Source organism: Schistocerca serialis, chromosome 8 (genome assembly GCF_023864345.2).
Source record: "Schistocerca serialis cubense isolate TAMUIC-IGC-003099 chromosome 8, iqSchSeri2.2, whole genome shotgun sequence".
NCBI classification, from domain to species: Eukaryota; Metazoa; Arthropoda; class Insecta; order Orthoptera; family Acrididae; genus Schistocerca; species Schistocerca serialis.
This window is the reverse complement of record NC_064645.1, coordinates 347,555,679-347,577,922: the sequence shown is the minus strand read 5'-3', so window position 1 is coordinate 347,577,922 and position 22,244 is coordinate 347,555,679. Positions and strand designations below refer to the sequence as shown.

General features: G+C 40.4%; 1 protein-coding gene and 1 non-coding gene across 4 annotated transcripts in view; one reads left to right on the top strand and one right to left on the bottom strand.

The window, feature by feature from the left end:
- LOC126416727 (integrator complex subunit 8) overlaps nucleotides 1–22,244 on the top strand; it is a 153,049-nt gene that overhangs the window by 28,275 nt on the left and 102,530 nt on the right. For all 3 annotated transcript variants that reach the window (XM_050084545.1, XM_050084546.1, XM_050084544.1), the window contains exons 5-6: nucleotides 15,032–15,263; nucleotides 20,369–20,623. In XM_050084545.1, coding sequence (XP_049940502.1) covers nucleotides 15,032–15,263; nucleotides 20,369–20,623 — 487 coding nt within the window. The remainder of the gene's footprint in view (nucleotides 1–15,031; nucleotides 15,264–20,368; nucleotides 20,624–22,244) is intronic.
- On the bottom strand, nucleotides 360–434 carry Trnas-cga (transfer RNA serine (anticodon CGA)). The gene has a single exon. It is a non-coding gene; the product is annotated as a tRNA-Ser (tRNA).

The following is a 22,244-nucleotide window of genomic DNA, read 5'->3' as shown; positions in this document are numbered from 1 at the left end:
TTTTCACTCTGCAGCGGAGCGTGCGCTGATATGAAACTTCCTGGCAGATTAAAACTGTGTGCCCGACCGAGACTCGAACTCGGGACCTTTTCCCTTCGCGGGCGAGTGGTCTACCAACTGAGCTACCGAAGCACGACTCACGCCCGGTACTCACAGCTTTACTTCTGCCAGTACCTCGTCTCCTACCTTCCAAACTTTACAGAAGCTCTCCTGCGAACCTGGCAGAACTAGCACTCCTGAAAGAAAGGATATTGCGGAGACATGGCTTAACCACAGCCTGGGAGATGTTTCCAGAATGAGATTTTCACTCTGCAGCGGAGTGTGCGCTGATATGAAACTTCCTGGCAGATTAAAACTGTGTGCCCGACCGAGACTCGAACTCGGGACCTTTGCCTTTCGCGGGCAAGTGCTCTACCAACTGAGCTACCGGAGCACGACTCACGCCCGGTACTCACAGCTTTACTTCTGCCAGTACCTCGTCTCCTGTAGGAGAGCTTCTGTAAAGTTTGGAAGGTAGGAGACGAGGTACTGGCAGAAGTAAAGCTGTGAGTACCAGGCGTGAGTCGTGCTTCGGTAGCTCAGTTGGTAGAGCACTTGCCCGCGAAAGGCAAAGGTCCCGAGTTCAAGTCTCGGTCGGGCACACAGTTTTAATCTGCCAGGAAGTTTCAAGGGAGGACAAATTTCACAGCATTGTTTCTCACATAAGTTCTGTCCTGTAATGGTCTCCTCTTTGGAAATCAAAGCTTCTGGTTGTCATATTGGATTGACTGTTCTTGATCTGTATTGATTTGAGCATTGATGAATCAAAGATAATATCAATCTTCTATTCACAACCCCAATATTTCGTGTTTACATTCGGTAAAACTCTCTGCCTCTCTAGCTGATCAATCAGTGAGTTTAACCTGCATTAGAGTCTCATTACTGCTGAGGATTGTTCTTTCATGGGAGGAAGGGAACAATATAAGTTTAGCTTCGTGAGAACAAGTAAGTTGATGAAGTATAGTTCGTAGGCAAACTTAAGAGCAAGCAGGCAAGTCCACATCATCTCTACCCAGCTGTGAGCCAAGTGTATGTACAGACTGTTTCACAAACTTATACCAGTCATCCTACAATGCACATTTTAAATTAGTAGCAGTGCGGTACTTGGACACGCCCAGGGAACTTCTATGGAATACAGCTGTAGATGAATGGAATACAGAAATTAGTTACTAAATCCTCCAGCTTTAGATGACATAGATATTTGCATTCAGTTCTTTCCAGATGATTTCGCAGGGTCTGTGATTATTGCCGCGGAGATAATTTCTGCTCTGTTTGCGTGGTGGATGTTGCGATTTTCACGCCAATTACTTTTCTGTTGCTCTGGAACATCATAAGCTGCTATTTTCCTGTCAAATCTTTTTCTGTTGATGTGAAACATCAGAGGTCGCTATTTTTCGATCAGAAAAACCAGGATTCATGTTTTACACCTTCTCCAGTCTTAGTCACTTACTTACACATATACCTTGTCGTGATAGCAATTTTGTATCCATATTGCTGACTTGGGTATGGAATCTTACTTTAACACTTTGCACTCTGTAATGCAGGCAAAGGACATCTCCATGCACTATTATTTAAATTGCTGTCGCCCAGATGGCAAGCACGCCACAGAGAATAGCACAAGTCTCTTTGTGCAAACAGTTAAGCTATTGACCGACAGTTAGAGTACACAATAAAACAAAGAGATATAGTCACATAAGCATTGCAATACAAAGCTTTTCATTGTACAATATTTTTGAAACTCTTCTGCACATTGAATAGAATTTATGTTACCTGCCATGTGCTGCTACATAAGAAACTGATTCTTGATGTGCCTGTAGTTAAACAGTTATAGTGTTCTCTCAGAAAAGTTTGTATCTTTCACCACAAGCATTGCTAGCTCTTCAGCTTACAGACAGGCTATAGCTGCTCTTATTGCAGAGAGGAGGAGGAGGAGGAGCAGCAGCAGCAGCAGCAGCAGCAGCAAAACAGAGCATGTACAGTACTTCAAATGGCCATCTGCAGAAGCCATTACATGGTCTCCCTTTATCAGGTGTGAACAGAGCACAGACTTCTGTAAAGGGGTAGTTGTAAATTTTTAACGATCAACTCGAATAAATAAACTGACTCTTTTTTGTTTGCAGGTATTTGTTTGCCGTCCTGGTAACTACTGAACCCCTCACCACCATAGTCCTGTAGCACACTGTTAGTGGGACCAGAAAAATCTGATGCAGCCCAGTTATAAAGTGCAGTATTGTGCTGTAGTTAATTTTTAGCAACAGCAGAAAAAGTTGTATCTGTCTCCAGCAGATCTAAATGCCTTCTTTAGCCATCTGAATTGGCCTGAAACAACAGCAGCATTACCACTGCTGATGAAAATAAATTATTGCATGATACTCCTCTTTATCACTGAGTTGCGCTGGTTTGTTTTACCTCTTCTAACAGCTTGCTACGCTACTGTTGTGTGGGGGTTTGAGTGTGTACTGGGACTACAGACATGAACCTGGAAACAAACTAATGTGGAAACAAATTTATTTTTAGTATATACTGTTTTCCGTTATACTGTAACTATACTGCCTCACTTTATCACCTTATCTTTATTATTAAACTCCTTCAACTTATGGTATGCATTTTGTGTGGGATCTTAGGAACTAGTAATATTATTTAATTGAAATACTCCCTGCAGAAAGTGTCAGTTAAAGGATATCTACTCACACACAGATTCATTTGTTGAGATCAAAATGCAGTTTGGTTGTAGATAGGAAGAAATTGGCTTTATTTACTGGAACAAGACCTAACACCGTTGACTTGAATGTCATTTTCTAACTGGACTGGCATATAATCCCAGAGACAAAACACCGGTTGTATATTTGGTACATGGCTCATTTCACTTACTATGCAATTACCACAATTACTCTGGACATATTACACTACCAGTCTTATCTGCAGCAGCAACATTGGATCATATGACAAATATACAGCAGGAAATATATTGAGTGGTTCCAAAAGTTTTTAATCTTATCTCCTAGTTTGCATTGATGAATTATACAAGTTGGAATTCATTGAGGACCAATGATGCTCTGGGGATGCTGATTGTATTTACTGGACCAGAGCAATTAACAGAATCACAAAGAAGGGACATTTTTGTCTGTCTTTTTCCATCTTTAGCATGAAGAAATTTAATTTCCAGAATTAAGTTGAACAAGGAAAAAGAAGAGGAGGTAAAGGAAAAAAGCATGTTGGAGAAATCAGTGTGAGGCTTTAGAAATGGTTAACGTTGCTGACCCTTGATCACGGGTCTTGGGCTTGATCCCGGCCTGGATGGATTAGCTCTGCTCTGGACTGGGTGTATCTGTTGTCCTCATTGTCATTTCTCCATCATCGATGCACAAGTCACCGTAGTGGTGTCAAATATAAAGACTTGCACCAAGAGGCCAAATATCCTGACCAATAAAGCCATACACACATTTCATTTCATTTTACTGATATGCAAATGCAGTCTTGGACAACAGTTAGGAAGCTATATTTCTAAACAAGGCCTAACACAAAGAGATGTACTGTTCACTGTACTAAGGGACTTCAGGATGTATGACTATTAATAATAAAAAATAACACCGGTGTAATGTACAGTAATAGAAGTAAAAAAATGCCAGTAAACCTAGGTCCACAAAAAAGACACTTTCATAAGAATTACGAATTTTTTGTAATGAGCTGCCACTGACTTCGATACTGCCGCTGACTTTGATATGAAACATTGTCCTAAGTTGTTCAAACATATTTTAAAAGTAAACTTTTCGACTAAGTCCTGTACAAGTGGACTCAAATTTTGCCGGTTGCCTACCTTAACAAAGAATACAACACTGCTTTAGCATGATACATGTTACAGTTTACTGCATATTCGTACTTCTTGTAATCTTCCCATGTAGATGCTCTAGTGTGATTGTCTTTGCAGTGAGTGACGAATTCTTTTAAACACGCTTTGATCACTCGTAAATCTTGACAAAATTGCACAGTTTGATTCTTCTATTTTTCAACCATACCTATTGGACTGCTACATACTTCACCTTGGAGATGACCCCAGACAGAAAAATTTGTAGGATTGAGGTCAGGTGATCTTGTAGGCAAGGTACAGTGTGTGCTGGATTTGCTTTTCTTTGAATGCCATTGACAGTGGGCAATGGATGACCTCAGCTTCAGCACTAAATATGAAAGGGCTAAATATTATTAACTGTTGCAGTAGAAAGAGATGGAGACCATGTGAAATGTTGATCACTGACTAACCACTACAGGCACATGTGGGTGAGTGTATTGTATATAATGTTCTACCTTGGTACTTAAATTTGACACAAGCCAGCATAACCTCTTGTGGTGGAGCGAATATGGTATACCATTTTTGTTTATTCTTCGTATTTTTCCATTTTTGTGTGTGCTGCAGGGTAAATGACTGTCAGTGTGCATTTATACAATCCAAAATTTCTTTAATTTTATCAACATGGCCAATAAATAGATTTGTTTGCTGAAATGCAGTTCTTATCAGTAATTTTTCTTTGTTTTTCAGAGACTAAATGAAATGTGTACGGTATATTTCATTTTTAATATCATTAAGCTAAATTTTTGCAAGTATGCGCTGTTCCATTTCACTTGGGACAGCAGGATACCTTGCATTATTTGTTGGGAAGGTGGTGGTGGTGGTGGGGGGGGGGGGGGGGTCAATTTTCTGTCATCTAAAGTTGATGTGAAGTTAATATTATTTACAAACTTGAGCTGTGATAAACAAATGCTTCCGGGTCTTTTTATGGGTCAAAGTTACTGCAGGTTAATGAAATTACACAATTCTGTGACTCATAACTCAGAAACTAAGCAAAGTACTATTATCAAATAAAATTCAGAATGAAGATAATATTGTTAAGTTCAAAGTGGTTTGTATGCAGCATTTTTAGAACTCATATTTAATGCAGTTTTCATGGTATTTCATAGTTATTCTGAGAAAACTCAATTTAAATGGAATAGGAATTATGCCATATTATTCGGCATTTGATTCAGAAACAATGTGTATAAAAATTTTTATGCCATCCTCAATAGGGAACTGTAGAAAAAATAAAAAGTAAATAAAAATAGTGGCAGCAACCATGATTCATGACAAGATCATTGTTGATCACCTGCTGTTTGTTTCAAGGCAGCCCATTCAAACTTAAGTACAGTGTGAGCTTGAATATTTATTATTTAATTATTTTTTTCCAAGTTTCGGACAAGGGGCTCCATAAAACTTAAAGCTGATATCGACGTGTAATGAAAAGAGGTTCTGCGCTATGTAAGTCTTATCGCTATGAAAATTGTGCTTATGCTTAAAACATAAATAAAAGCTTTTTCAAAATTATATTAATTGTTGCTGTAGTGTTGCATACCTGCATCAACAACAGACATTCAGCTTCAAAATAAATTGGTAGTTCACTGAATAAAGTGTAAGATTCTTGAGTTACCTGGCAGGTTGAAAACTAGTAAACATTTAAGAGCCAGTCCTGTCCTCATTAAACACATGTAAGTATTCATATGACCCATGTTTTTATTATATTAAGCTGACAGATCCGATATCATTTTAATATGATACTTGAATAAATAAATTACTGATTACTAATCCTAATAGAAGACTTGACTCCAGTTATAGAGTATTCTAGGAAAACATGTTAATAATAACATGCCAGAAATGTGAGCTGCTCATTGTGGTGCTTTCTTATAATTGACAGCTTCTGTTGTTTATGGTTTCATATGTACAATATCAAGATGAAAAGTTGTGAGTCTAACAATGAATAACTGTATTTTAACGCAGTTGTTTTCAGTGTAGTCTGTGTACTCCATCCATTATTTTCTAATGAGAAGAGTCCATCACTGAAGAGCAAATCTAGAAGAGCTGTTAAATAATCATCTGTGGGTGCCGTTACCCCTTCATTACAATCAAAATGATTTCCAGTGACAAATTTCTTTAGGTATGGGTAGACATATAAGACAAAAACTGCCAAATTTGCCAACTACAGTGGGTATTCTAACAATCTCTATACTCTGTTCATCATACGAATAAACCTGATGTAAACAAACACAAACATGATGATTGGTCAGAAGCTGTAGCATACGTCCACTGGTGTTGGTACGCTCTTGGAAGTAGTTCCTACTTACGTATTTGATATCTTATTACTAAGTTACATTAAATGAAACTGTAAGATATCCTAATTTATTAACAATCATCAACTTTTTTTAAATCACACTTAAGCTGTTTAGTTTTTATTTCAAAAATCATGTAGTCTCCATCTCTGTACTGTTGTGATCTGATTGTTGCGCTGTTTACACACAGTATGAAAATGGCAGAGGCTGCTTTCTGCTCTGTAGTGAAACATGCATGTGGAACATGATGAAGAAGTGCCAAGAAATAGGTTGTTCTTAATGTTTTTCAAAAATTCACAAAAAAACCGGCTTTGTAGTTTTGTGAGGGACTGTATTTGATACAAATATACATTTGATGTATAGTGCAATCGACAGTGTTGTAGATTTATAAACTAGTGCAGTTCATGCATTGCTGGTTCAAGTCCCACCTTGGTCTTCCTCCTCTCCCCCCCCCCCCCTTTTTTTTCTTCGAAATACCAACATCTTGTAATTGTAAAACATATCATTTTTTTTTATGAATGATGCCTATCTTCTTGTTTCTAATTAAATATTGCACATGAAATACCTGTTTTCATTTCAAATATAAATTCTTTAAATACTCTTTATTTGGACTTTGTCCATTCTTTTATACCACAGATGTAGTCTCACACGAACCAGAGTGATAAGTGTAATAGAAAATACAATCATTTTCACAGCATTGAACACACCAAACAGGTGCTGAACTTGTACATTTGCCACCGTACCATTACAATATGAACCCAACAAAACTGGTCTGGAGCCAAGTTAAGGGATTTGTCACGAGAAATAACAAGGCCATTAAGCTGCCAGATGAACTGGAACTCATGCACACAGCTCTTTTGTATGTCACCGCTGAATGCTGGCAGGATATAGAATGGCACATGATAAAAGGAGAGCGGAAAATGTGGATTCTGTTGCTGATCAACTCATTATCAATATAGCAAATGACAGTTCCAGGAATGAAACGTAATTCTTGGATTTGGATAAGGAAGGAGCTAAGAGATTACCAGATGACTGACTAATTAATACCTTTAGTGGCTTCATTATTCAACAGTACAGTGAAATTCCTGCAGTATGCCTTTGCATGACACGTAGCTTACTCAGAAAAATTACCTTTTTTAAAGTTAGGAATTTTCATTACTCCTGTTTGTAATCAGAATACTATGTTACGTGAGAACGAGAGCATTTTATGCTCTGTCTGGTTGCCTAAAAAGCACGCAGTAGTGCTGGAGTTTTGCTAAATATTACTTCATTGTCTACATCTACATCTACATCTGCGTGGATACTCTGCAAATCACATTTAAGTGCATGGCAGAGGGTTCATCGAACCACCTTCACAATTCTCTATTATTCCAATCTCGTATAGCGCACGAAAAGAATGAACACCTATATCTTTCCGTACAAGCTCTGATTTCCCTTATTTTATCGTGGTGATCGTTCCGCCCTATGTAGGTCAGTGTCAACAAAATATTTTCGCATTCGGAGGAGAAAGTTGGTGATTGGAATTTCATGAGGAGATTCCGTCGCAATGAAAAACGCCTTTCTTTTAATGATTTCCAGCCCAAATCCTGTATCATTTCTGTGACACTCTCTCCCATATTTCGCAATAATACAAAACGTGCTGCCTTTCTTTGAACTTTTTCGATGTACTCCGTCAGTCCTACCTGGTAAGGATCCCACACCTTGCAGCAGTATTCTAAAAGAGGATGGACAAGTGTAGTGTAGGCAGTCTCCTTAGTAGGTCTGTTACATTTTCTAAGTGCCCTGCCAATAAAATGCTGCGTTTAGTTAGCCTTCCCCACAACATTTTCTATGTGTTCTTTCCAATTTAAATTGTTCGTAATTGTAATACCTAGGTGTTTAGTTGAATTTACGGCTTTTAGGTTAGACTGATTTACCGTGTAACCAAAGTTTAACGAATTCCTTTTAGCACTCGTGTGGATGACCTCACCCTTCTCGTTATTTAGGGTCAACTGCCACTTTTCCCACCATTCAGATAATTTTTCTAAATCGTTTTGCATTTTGTTTTGATCTTCTGATGAGTTTATTAGTTGATAAACGACAGTGTCATCTGCAAACAACCGAAGACGGCTGCTCAGATTGTCTCCCAAATTGTTTATATACATAAGGAACAGCAAAGGGCCTATAACACTGTCCTGGGGAACGCCTGAAATCACTTCTGTTTTACTCAATGATTTTCCATCATTTACTACAAACTGTGACCCCTCTGACAGAAAATCGCAAATCCAGTCACATAAGCAGGCAATTTTACTACGAGCCGCTTGTGTGGTACCGTGTCAAAGCCTTCCAGAAATCCTGGAATATGGAATCGATCTGAAATCCCTTGTCAATAGTACTCAGCACTTCATGTAAATAAAGAGCTAGTTGTGTTCCACAGGAACGATGTTTTCTAAGCCCATGTTGACTGTGTGTCAATAGACCATTTCCTTCGAGGTAATTCATGATGTTTGAAAACAATATATGTTCTAAAATCCTGTTGCATATCAACATTAATGATATGGGCCTGTAATTTAGTGGATTAATCCTACTACCTTTCTTGAATATGGGTGTGACCTGTGCAACTTTCCAGTCTTTGGGCACGGATCTTTCGTCGAGCGAACGGTTGTATATGATTGTTAAGTATGGAGCTAATGCATCAGCGTACTCCGAAAGGAACCTTGAGTTGCTTCACTACTCCGAGGATATTTACTTCTACGTTACTCATGTTGGCAGCTGTTCTCGATTCAAACTCTGTAATATTTACTTTGTCTTCTTTTGTGAAGGCATTTCGGAAGGCTGTGTCTAGTAAATCTGCTTTGGCAGCACTGTCTTCGATAGTATCTCCATTGTCATTGAGGAGAGAAGGCATTGATTGTTTCTTGCCACTAACATACTTCACATACAACCAGAATCTCTTTGGATTTTCTGCCAGGTTTCGAAACAAAGTTTCATTGTGGAAACTGTTATAGGTGTCTCGCATTGAACTCCACGCTAAGTTTCGAGCTTCTGTAAAGGATCGCCAATGTTGGGGATTTTGCATCTGTTTAAATTTGGCATGTTTGTTTCGTTATTTGTGCAACAGTGTTCTAACCTGTTTTGTGTACCAAGGAGGATCAGCTCCATCGTTTATTAGTTTGTTTGGTATAATCCTCTCAATTGCTGCCGATACTATTTCTTTGAATTTAAGCCACATCTGGTCTACAGTTATGTCATTAATTTGGAATGAGTGGAGATTGTCTCTCAGGGAGGCGTCAAGTGAATTTTTATCTGCTTTTTTGAATAGATATGTTTTTCGCTTATTTTTCGAGGATTTGGGGACTACAGTATTCAATCTCGCTACGACAACCCTGTGTTCACTAATCCCTATATTGGTTTTGATTCTGATTATTAACTCAGGGTTCTTTGCTGCTAAGAGGTCAAGTGTGTTTTCACAACCGTTTACTATTCGCGTGGGCTCATGAACTAACTGCTCGAAATAATTTTCAGAGAATGCGTTTAACACGATTTCGGATGATATTTTATGCGTACCTCTGGAATCAAACACGTATTTTCGCCAACATATCGAGGGTAAATTAGTCACCACCAACTATTATCGTATGAGCTGGGTATGTGTTTGAAATCAAACTCAAGTTTTCTTTGAACCTTTCAGCAACTGTATCATCTGAACTGGGAGGTCGGTAAAAGGATCCAATTATTATTTTATTACGGTTGCCAACAATGACCTCTGCCCATACTAACTCACAGGAAGTATCTACTTCAATTTTGCGACAAGTTAAACTACTTCTAACAGCAACAAACACACCACTGCCAACCGTGTTTAGCCTATCTTTTCGGAACACCATTAGGTTCTTCGTAAAAATTTCGGCTGAGCTTATATCCGGCTTTAGCCAGCTATCAGTGCCTATAACGATTTGAGCATCATTGCTTTCCATTAGCGCTTGGAGCTCTGGTACTTTCCCAACACAGCTATGACAATTTACAACTGTTATACCAATGGTTCCTGTATCTATGTTCTTCCTGTGTTCAGCCTGCACCCTTTATGACTGAAGCCCATCTTGTGTTTTCCCGAGACCCTCTAACCTAAAAAACCGCCCAGTTCACGCCAAACAGCCCCTGCTACCCGTGTAGCCGCCTCCTGCGTATAGTGGACACCTGACCTATTCAGCGGAATCCGAAACTCAACCACCCTTTAGCGCAAGTCGAGGAATCTGCAGCCTACACGGTTGCAGAACCGTCTGAGCCTCTGATTTAGACCCTCCACTTGGCTATGTACCAGAGGTCCACAATCAGTTCTGTCGACAATGCTGCAAATGGTCAGCTCTGCTTTCATCTTGCAAGCAAGACTGGCAGCCTTTACCATTTCTGTTAGCCGCTTGAAACCAGAGAGAATCTCTTCTGATCCAAAGCAACACACATCATTGGTACCGACGTGAGCAACCACCTGCAGTTGGCTGCACCCTGTGCTCTTCATAGCATCCGGGAGGACCCTTTCCACATCTGGAATGACTCCACCTGGTATGCACACAGAGTACACATTGGTTTTCTTACCCTCCTTATCAGCCAAGTCCCTAAGGGGCCCTATAACGCACCTAACGTTGGAGCTCCCAACTACCAATAGTCCCACCCTCTGCGATTGCCCGGATATTGCAAGCTGAGTGGTTTCCTCTGAAACAGGACAGGCAACAGCATCCGGCTCAGCGACAGTGTCAGCCACAGAAAGCACTTGGAACCACTCAGGACGCCCCGTGGTGACTGGTTACTGTGCCCCCACTGAGAGAATCTCTGCTCATGTAGACCAAAACCTTCAACCTATTACCCAGACCCTATCCTCCTTTATAAAAGATACCAACCATTTCCTCGACCGACTCTCCACAGTTCCTGTCCCTTTACCACACGGTGCCCTGCTCGTCACTATTGATGCCACCTCCCTGTACACTAACATTCCTAATGCCCATGGACTTAATGCTATTGAACACTACCTTTGCAGACGCCCTATGGATTCCAAACCAACAACCTCCTACCTAGTCTCCATGAACAACTATATCCTCACCGAGAATTACTTCTCCTTTGAAGGCATTACCTACAAACAAATCTGCAGTACTGCTATGGCCACCCGCATGGCATCATCCCATGCTAACCTATTCATGGGCCATCTAGAGGAGTCCTTCCTAAAAACCCAGAATCCTAAACCCCTCACCTGGTTCAGATTCATTGATGACATCTTTCCTATCTGGATTGAAGGTGAGGACACCCTATTTACATTCCTCCAGAATCTCAACAACTTCTCCCCCATTTGCTTCACCTGGTCCTACTCAACCCAACAAGACACCTTCCTAGATGTTGACCTTCACCTCAGAGATGGCTACATCAGTACCTCTGTCCATATCAAACCTACTAACCACCGGCAATACCTCCACTTCGACAGCTGGCAGCCATTCCATACCAAGAAGTTCCTTCTGTACCACCTAGCCACCCGTGTTCCTCATATCTGCAGTGACGAGCAGTCCCTCTCAAAATATACCGAGGGTCTCACTGAAGTCTTCCCTGACCGTAATTATCCTCCCATCCTTTTACGAAAACAAATCTGCCGTGCCTTATCTTTCCAGTCTCCCACCACCTCCCAAAGTCAGTGTCACGATTACCTCTTGTCGTGCCCTGAAATGAGAAATGTTCTGCTCACTATCCTTCCCACCCCTCCTACCGTAATATTCCACTGTCCACCGAACCTACACAATATATTCATCCATCCTTACACAACCCCTGCTCCCAATCCCTTACCTCATGGCTCATACCCCTGTAACAGACCTAGATGCAAGACCTTGTTCCATGCATCCTCCTACCAACACCTATTCCAGTTCAGTCACTAACATCACCTATCCCATCAAAGGCAGGGCTACCTATGAAACCAGTCATGTGATTTACAAGCTAAGCTGCATCCATTGTGCTGCATTCTATGTAGGCATGACAACCAACAAGCTGTCTGTCCACATGAACGGCCATCGACAAACTGTGGTCAAAAAACAAGTGGACCACCCTGTTGCTGAACACGCTGCCAAACAAGATATCCCTCATTTCAATGACTGCTTCACAGACTGTGCCATATGGATCCTTCCCACCAACACCAGCTTTTCTGAATTGCGCAAGTGGGAACTTTCCCTGCAATACATCCTACATTCCCGTAACCCTCCTGGCCTCAACCTTCATTAGTCACTGTCCTCACCCATCCAGCCCCCTCCCTGTTCCCATTCCAGCACTACACAGCCGTCATTTCACCGCTACACGCAGTCTTTTAATTTCTTTTTATTTCTCTCCTTTCCGCTACTTACCCAGTCCCCCCTCAGCACCTTCTCTCCTGCCCTCCGTCTAAACTGCAACACTTCACTGTCCACCACTCCCACCACACTATCCCTCCCCCTCCCCACCCCAGCCTCCTCCTTACCCCCACCCATTTGCCACTCCCATCATGCACTGGTGCTGCTGCTCACAATGTGGTTTCAGCTCTCGGAGACTGGAGACGTGTGTGCAAGTTGTATTTACGCGTGTGTGTGTGTGTGTGTGTGTGTGTGTGTGTGTGTGTACTGCTGACAAAGGCCTTAATGGCTGAAAGCTATAATTGTGTGAATCTTTTTACTGTGCCTATTGTGACTCAGCATCTCTGCTATATGGTGAGTAGCAACTTTCCTTCTCTGGTATTGTTATATTCCATCCTGGATTTTCCATTGTTTGACCAAGATATTCTCTGTTTTTGTTTTGCTTTGGCAAAATCAGTAATGTTCCTTTTAAAATGGCCCAAATATTGCAGAGAATTTTGCACTCACATTTTATTCTGATAAGAAAAATGTGGCATTCATCATGCACCGTGCTTCCTCAGACGTAATTCTTCATGTAAATTATATTATATTCTTTCTGATACATTCATAGTTTCAACTATTTCTTGCACCTCCATTCCCTTATCACCCAATACAGTATTATATATGTTCTTGATACTTTTGTCTATGGTTGCAGTTTTGTGACATTGTTTGCATGAACCATCTGCAAGAGAAGTATTGCTACATTTGAATTCTGTCACACATTTCTTAAGTGCTGTGAATGAAGGAACAGACTACTCATAACCGGTTGTCAACTTCATATGAATTTACATTGATGGTAATCTGTCCAAACAAAGAACTTCCCAGTGTTACAGCGTTTTAATTCAACCATTCAACCTAATAGCATACGGAATGACCACTACTAAAAACGTATAAATAAAGCTACTTGCAGACATGGTTCACATTTGACTTGCAGTATTGCACAGTATCTAACAATGCAATAAATACATAATTTCATTGGAATCGAAATTGTCTTTGCAATGGCATAAAACTTCCAGTTTGCCTTGAGGCTGATGAAGATGTAATTACTTTTGTTGATTATGCCACAATAGTTACTGTATCTGTTAATATTCCATTCTTATGGTGACTTGCCCAATCTAGTAGACACACAGAATGCATTAATTAAAAATGTCCTTTTTAACCAAATTTATTGCATCTATAGAGGCAGAAAATGATGTATAGAAAATTAGATTTCAGCAACTTCTAATTTCTTGATAAATGAACTTGCACATTCTGAATGTGTACTGAACCACATGATGGCACAACCTTAGACATTATGTAATCACTGGTGTACCTTTGTTTGCAGCTCCTGCTGCTCACAGAAGAAAAGTTTATATTAATGACATTATGACACAGGTACAATAATTTCATTTCAGTTAAACAATATCTGAAACGTCTTGATATACTCTTTATACCAAGTTTGAGAGAAATAGATGATAGGTTGATTATATCTAAGAAAATAATGTATATTTACATTACTTTCTGTGTCCGGGCAAGAATATCTAAACTCTATTCTTCTAAAACTCTACAGCTTTAATAGCCTTGTCACTGGATAAAAAGAGATCTTCCATTGTGAAAATAAACTCCATCCTTGGGCACATGAGCAAATGTTGAATTGTGTGTGTTTCTCCGCATTCACGCTGCTCATCTTCAGAGTAACCTCACTTAATCATGTTTACTTTGTATTTTGCACTTCTGTTCTTAATCTATTTAGTGCTGTCCATGTATTGTATGATTTCCCCTTTGGGGTGAATATTTGTAATTTGCAGAATGTCTAACCATAAAGTAGGCGGAATGTCTCAGGTCGGCCCTCTAGAGGTACTATCCATTGGTTGAAACTCTTACTTGTTTTAACACAAGTTGGAACTGTTTATTGGTTACACAGTAAGTGCCATGGGCTGGATTGCTGCTTTTTTCCTCTCTGTTTCATTGGCTGCTTTGTGCCTGATATTTGATGATGGTGCCATGGCTGCAAGTGATTAAATTTTGTGAACAGTCTCATGTTTGATATCACTAATCATATTATATGCTATGTACAGTTTTTATGGTTTTGTGACTAAACATTCATCCATTCATTCACTTACACATTCATTCATTCATTGTGAACAAAAGTTCCCATTAAAAAGGAGATCCTTCAGGAATGTTGAGAGAATCAAAGTACACATTAACGGAGGACAAACAAATAGTAGAAATCTACTCTGTCTACTGTATAACTAATAAACTATCACTATACTGCTCTTTTTTTTAAAAAAGATAAAAATACTCAAAATTCTGTACACCATAACAATAAAGAGGCAAATGAACAATCGCTGCTTCAAAGCATGCTTTTCTTTTTTGGTTAATGTTATTTTCACACTCAGAGAGAAGTGAATTTTGTTTCTATGAAAAGTGTATGATTATTTGCTTATGAAAGGAAATGACTAGTTACTGTATGTATTGAAATTAATATAATTGTGTTGTTTTCCTTCTCTCAGCCCTGGTCTGCAGGACAGCAATTATGTGCCACCACATGTGTTAGATGAGCTCATGCACAGCCTGGAGAAGCAGGCAGCCAATAGTATAGCAGTTCTGAATCGTCTCACCACAATTCCTGCACCACTTCTACCAACTCCAGAGACATTTAATGTGCTTACAGAAGATAGCACAAGCGTGTGCCAGAACTGGGCGGAGGGTATCACAATATCTGATGATGAGTTTCACTGCCAGGTTAGTCCCTTTTTGACACTTTTCTCATTTGGTGTCAAACAGTTAGGGTAGTCATTATTAACACTCTAGGTTACAAAATCAAACAGGTGTTAGTTCATGTCCAGTATCTTGTTGTGAAAAAATGTTAACTGTGCTATATAATTAGGATAAACGAAATAAAGTTGGTAAGTGCAGCAACTGCTAAACACTGCAATTGGAATGAGATGAAACGTGGTGTCATGAATTTGAGGGGAATAAAATTAAAGAGTCAAACAATGAAAAATCCAGGATGGAATGTAACAATACCAGAGAAGGAAAGTTGGTACTCACCATATAGCGGAGATGCTTAGTTGTGATAGGCACAACAAAAAGATTCACACAATTATAGCTTTCGGCTATTAAGGTCTTTGTCAGCAGTACAAACACACACACACACACACACACGTAAACGCAACTTGCACACATGTCTGCAGTCTCTCAGAGAGCTGAAACCACACTGCGAACAACAGACCAGTGCATGATGGGAGTGGTGACTGGGTGAGGGTAAGGAGGTGGCTGGGGCGGGGAGGGGGAGGGATAGTATGGTGGGAGTGGCAGACAGTGAAGTGTTGCAGTTTAGACGGAGGACAGGAGAAAAGGTGCGGTGGGGGGAGGGGGTAAGTAGTGGAAAGGAGAAGCATAAAAAGTAATTAAAAGACTGAGTGTAGCGGTGAAATGACGGCTGTGTAGTGCTGGAATGGGAACAGGGAGGGGGCTGGATGGGTGAGGACACTGACTAACGAAGGTTGAGGCCAAGAGGGTTACGGGAATATTGGATGTATTGCAGGGAAAGTTCCCACCTGCGAAATTCAGAAAAGCTAGTGTTGGTGGGAAGGATCCATATCGCACAGGCTGTGAAGCAGTTATTGAGATGAGGGATATGTTTGGCAGCGAGTTCAGCAACAGGTTGGACCACTTGCTTTTAGGCCACAATTTGTCGGTGGCCGTTCATGCGGACAGACAGCTTATTGGTTGTCATCCCTACATAGAATGCAGCAAAGTGGTTGCAGCTTAGCTTGTAAATCACATGACTGGTTTCACAGGTAGCCCTGCCTTTGATGGGATAGGTGATGTTAGCAGTTTTGTCTTCTCATATTAGTTAGTAGGTTTGATGTGGACCATCAAACCATTAAACCTACTAACCACCAGCAATACCTCCACTTCGACAGCTGCCACCCGTTCTATACCAAGAAGTCCCTTCCGTACAGCATAGCCACCTGTGGTTGTCGCATCTGCAGTGACAAGCAGTCCCTCTCAAAATATACCGAGGGTCTCACAGAAGCCTTCACTGAAAGTAGTTATCCTCCCATCCTTGTACAAAAACAAATCTCCTGTGCCTTATCTTTCCAGTCTCCCACCACATCCCAAAGTCCCACAGTCCGGCCACAGAGGAGCATTCTCCTCGTAACTCAGTACCATCAGGGACTGGAGCAACTGAATTACATTTCAATTGCCTCTCGTTGTGCCCTGAAATGAGAAATGTCCTGCCCACTATCCTTCCCGCCCCTCCTACTGAGGTATTCCACCGTCCACCAAATCTACACAATATACTCATCCGTCCTTACACAACCCCTGCTCCCAATTCCTTACCTCATGGCTCATACCCCTGTAACAGACCTAGATGCAAGACCTGTACCATACATCCTCCTACCACCACCTACTCCAGTCCGGTCACTAGTATCACCTATCCCATCAGAGGCAGGGCTACCTGTGAAACCAGTCATGTGATTTACAAGCTAAGCTGCATCCACTGTGCTGCATTCTATGTAGGCATGACAACCAATAAGCTGTCTGTCCGGATGAATGGCCACAGACAAGCTGTGGCCAAGAAACAAGTGGACCACCCTGTTGCTGAACACGCTGCCAAACAAGATATCCCTCATCTCAGTGACTGCTTCACAGTCTGTGCCATATGGATTCTTCCCACCAACACCAGCTTTTCTGAAATGCGCAGGTGGGAACTTTCCCTGCAGTACATCCTACGTTTCTGTAACCCTCCTGGCCTCAACCTTTGTTAGTCAGTGTCCTCACCCATCCAGCCCCTCCCTGTTTCCATTCCAGTACTAGACAGCCGTCATTTCACCGCCACACCCAGTCTTTTAATTTCTTTTTATTTCTCTCCTTTCCACTACTTACCCCTTCCCCCCCTCAGCACCTTCTCTCTGCCCTCCGTCTAAACTGCAACACTTCACTGTCCGCCACTCCCACCATACTACACCATGAATACAAATTATACTGGAACAGAACCGTTATAACAGATAAAACAACACCACATAACAAACCTGACATCATACTCACCAATAAAAAAAAGAAATTAACACAACTAATCGAAATATCCATACCCAATACAACAAATATACAGAAGAAAACAGGAGAAAAAATTGAAAAATACATCCAACTGGCTGAGGAAGTCAAGGACATGTGGCATCAGGATAAAGTTGACATTATACCAATTATACTGTCAACTACAGGAGTCATACCACAAAATATCCACCAGTACATCAACACAATACAGCTACATCCAAACGTATATATACAACTACAGAAATCTGTAATTATTGATACTTGTTCAATTACCCAAAAGTTCCTAAATGCAATGTAACATATACCGTACTGTTAAAAGGAAGCCACGCTTGATCAAGGTCCACGTCACTTTCCATTTTTAACCAGACATAACGTCTGAGAAAGGAAAGAAATAATAATACTCTGAAGAAGAAAAGGAGATGTAATACATGTTCACCTCATGAAGATAAGTATTGGCCAATCGATATATCTCTTTGTGAACTGGATAAGTTTCTGAATGTAACTTCCATTTTGGTAGCACATGTTAACTTACCTATATAGAAGGTCAAAAGTTTGAAATTATATTATTATTAAAAAAACATGTAAAATATAGTTGCTAGGGTGCAGATGAACTTATAACAGTTGGAGGCTCAGATATATGTACTTAAGGATGTCGCTCTGAAATTAGGTTGAATTGTTGACAAGCACACACAAAAAAGACAGGGAACTTGCTGCTTTTGGAGTGAACCATTTGTTGAGCTAGAGCGCATGGAAGTACATGTGCTCCCCCCCCCCCACACACACACACACAAAACGGGTCCCCCCCCCCCGCATAATGCCAGCTGGATGCACAATGCCAGGAGTGCAGTTCAGGAGGATAGGTTGGGGCAGGGACTGTGAGGTGGGATGTTTAGAGGGAGAGAGAGGCTAGAGGTAGGTCATTAGCAATCTGGAGATAGGCAGCCAGTTTGCTGGTTAGGAATGCAGGAGGGTGTGGTGCCAAGTGCACAGGCTAGGCATGTGATGCACAAGTGTTGGAGGCAGTGGGGATCAGTGCACAGTGAAGGTGATGTGGAAAATAGAAGAGGGTGAAAGGATAGAGGAAGGGGAAGCTGTTGGAGGGGGGTGTGAGGACAGTCCATTATTGGATATTAAGGCCATTATTATTCTGGGAGTGAAGGCTGTATTGCGAGGATAACTCTTCACCTCCACAGTTCAGAAAAGTTGGTGGTGGAGAAAAGGATCTAGATCAGTGGTAATCAGCCTGGTCCCTTATGCCCACTAATGGGTGTTCCAGCTTTCATGATAGTGATAGGGGTTTTCATTATACTTGAAAAAAGAGACAGCATTGGTCGTATATTTTTTACTATTGCAAAATCGATTTTCTGTCACTGAGTGACCATCTTCAGTGCTATATTGTATAACTTAAATTGGGATGCACTGTTGTCACTAAGCTTACGGCAATCACATAGACTATGTGATTGCCGTAAGCTTAGTGACAACAGTGCATCCCAATTTAAGTTATACAATATAGCACTGAAGATGGTCACTCAGTGACAGAAAATCGATTTTGCAATAGTAAAAAATATACGACCAATGCTGTCTCTTTTTTCAAGTATACCTGTTTCCTGGTTGTAGTGCACAAGACAACATGGAGTCGCCAATCAATAAAAAGGTTTGTTTTCATTATGTTTTCAAAAAATGTTGATGTAAAGTGTTTGGTAGGTAGTTATTACTATATGCTTCGTTGTAACTGTGCTTTATAAATTTTGTAATGTTACTTACCTACTTCACAAATCATCGTTGCTATGGAATTGATGGGCTGTTAAAAATTTTACTACTGACAGAGATACAAAAAGGGGTGGTAGGTAAAAATGTTTTTTTGCCCTGATCTAGCTGGCACAGCTCATGGAGCAGCCATTGAAATTTAGCATGTTGTGCTCAGTTGTATGTTGTTCCACTGGGTGCTGGCCATGGTGGTCGAGCAGTTCTAGGCGCTTCAGTCTGGAACTGCGCGACTGCTACGGTCGCAGGTTCAAATCCTGCCTCGGGCATGGATGTGTGTGATGTCCTTAGATGACCTCAGATGTTAAGTCCCGTAGTGCTCAGAGCCATTTTTTTGTTCCACTGGGTGATCACAGTTTGGTGTAGCCACTCCTTCTGGTGGGCTGCTGGTTGGCTATAATATTTACATAAAAATCTATGCAGTGATTGCAGCAGAGTTGGTAAATGATGTGGCTGGTTTCACAGGTGACCCATCCTCTGATGGAGTAGGATAGTACTGTGACAGGACTGGAGCAGAAAGTTCTGAGCTGATGTATTGGGCATGTCTTGCACCTGGATGTTCCACAGGGATATATCCCTGTGGCAAGGGGCTGGGATTGGGAGTGGCATAGATATGGACTAGGAGGTTGCGGAGGCCTGATGGGTGACAGACCACCACTTTAGGAGGGATGGGAGGGATCTTGGGTAGGATGTCTCTCATTCCAGGGCTTGGTGATAGATAATTAGTTAAAGTCCTGGTAAAGCATTTATTTCAGTAGTTCCAGTCCAGAATGGTATTGGGTGATGAGGAGGGCACTCTTTTGTAGCTTATTATTGTTTGTGTGCGCCTGTTGATGACTCAATGCTTCTGCTTTTTGGTGTGTGATCTCCTTTATACCTAAAGTATTTACATTCTGCCAGACCTTTCCTACTTCAATGATACTGAAATTAAATTAAATTTCATCTTTTTATGTTTCACATATAATCACCATAATAGATCCTGCCTGTGATTGTTGCAAAAATGTATAAAATTGTTTCAGCTGCATTTTGATCTGGCACAGTACCATTTCTTTCGCGAAGATTACCATGCAGTTCAAGATAATATATCAAAAGCTGCTGCTCTTCACAAGAAATTGGTTGCCTGTGGAACAAATCTGATATACTGCACAGCAACAGCAGCGCAAATTAAGGGATACAGCAATGCTTGTGAAATGATCCGTGTACATGTACCAACTGTTTCTCCTCAGTCAGATTTGCTTCACCAGCTGCATCGTTCAATACGTGATCAATATACAGTAAGTATTTCTATACTGACACATGTTTGCATTACATTGTGGTAGCGGGTGGGTTGGGGAAGTGGCACTGAAGAGAGACAGTGTGATACAAAAGATAGTAAAGCTGCTTCTTATCTTGTATGTGGCATATTGTAGTGTTGTGGCAGTGGACTTTTTTCCAGAAGGTGCTTTATATCTCCCCCCCCCCCCCCCCAAAAAAAAAAGAAAAGAAAAGAAAAGATTTTACTGGCTGCCAATTAGTGATACTGCAGTGGGAGGCAGCTACATTCATGATATTATTTTTATTATGCAATTACTTTCATCTGATCTTTACATCTAGAATTTGTGGAAACATTCAGAAAGTTCTGCATGACAATAATGCTGATATCATTGCTGTGGTATGATTAATATTCCTCCCACGAGATTCCACATATGTTTTGTCAGTGACTTTGAGCTGAATAATTTTCTTGCTTAAATCATAGTTTTCCATGACTGTTTATTGTTTATTTGTCCAAGAATCATTTTAGTACATTGTTTGTACATGTGATGCAGGACAGTGGTAAACGTAGTTAATGTACAATACAGTAGTCATTTTGACTACATTGTTGACATAATCACAATGCATAATAATGTAGGTTGGTGTACTACTAGCTTCTACATGTGATAATAGCAGTTATTAAGTGAGATGACATGATAAGCACAATGTAAATTGTACTATGAAAAATTGACAATTAGTAAAATTTGATAAATGAGGTTTACTTATTGCGATGTTCCATAAATTCAGACAAAGAATAAAAGCAGTAGTCAAGCAAGAACTATTTTAACTTTATTTTAAATGCTTTTAATATTGGTATGCATTGTAGGTAAGAAGGCAAATGGTTATATAACATAGCTCCAGTATGATACACTCCTCTTTTGCATAAGTTTGCATTTGCTGTGTTCATGTATAGGTTCATCTTCTGCATAGTTTCATATGTGTATATCATAGTTGTGTCTGAAGAGATTTTCCTTTTTTTAAGATGCTCCCTTTTGTGAAAATTAGTATTTTGTATACACAGCGTGATTCACAAAGATATGAAAATATTTTAATATGTTGTTCTATAAGTAAAACTAAAGAAAAAAGTTCATATTAACATATGTCCACAAGTGTTTGGTTACAGAGCTACAGCTAATAAGATTTTGCTTGAAATTTAGCAACTTCATTAATATGAAGCCATCGCAAAACTGCGAGCTTAAAGCAAAGCATGATTTCCATTTGTTTTGTTGTTATTGATCTGGTGAATCTAATAAAACATGTCCCAGACGTGTATCCACAGTAGTTTTCGTGAACATCCAGAGAAACAAAGAGATAATTTTGTAAAATTTTTTATTTATTAACTACTTGGCCCAGATTACTTAAATTCCAGACAATGGCACAAAGATTTCAACAGGCATGTTGAAAATACTTTGCACTGCGTAGCAAGTGGAACATCTTTGAGCAAGTGGGGCATTTCTTCTTGAAGGAATTGTTAGTACATCTTGCCAGTTAGATGTCCTAGGGAAATGAATGGTCCAGTGAAGTGTGTGTTGATTATATCACACCACACATTTATGCTAAATCGCTGCTGGTAATTTCATTGCACTGTTGCATGTGGGTTTGCTT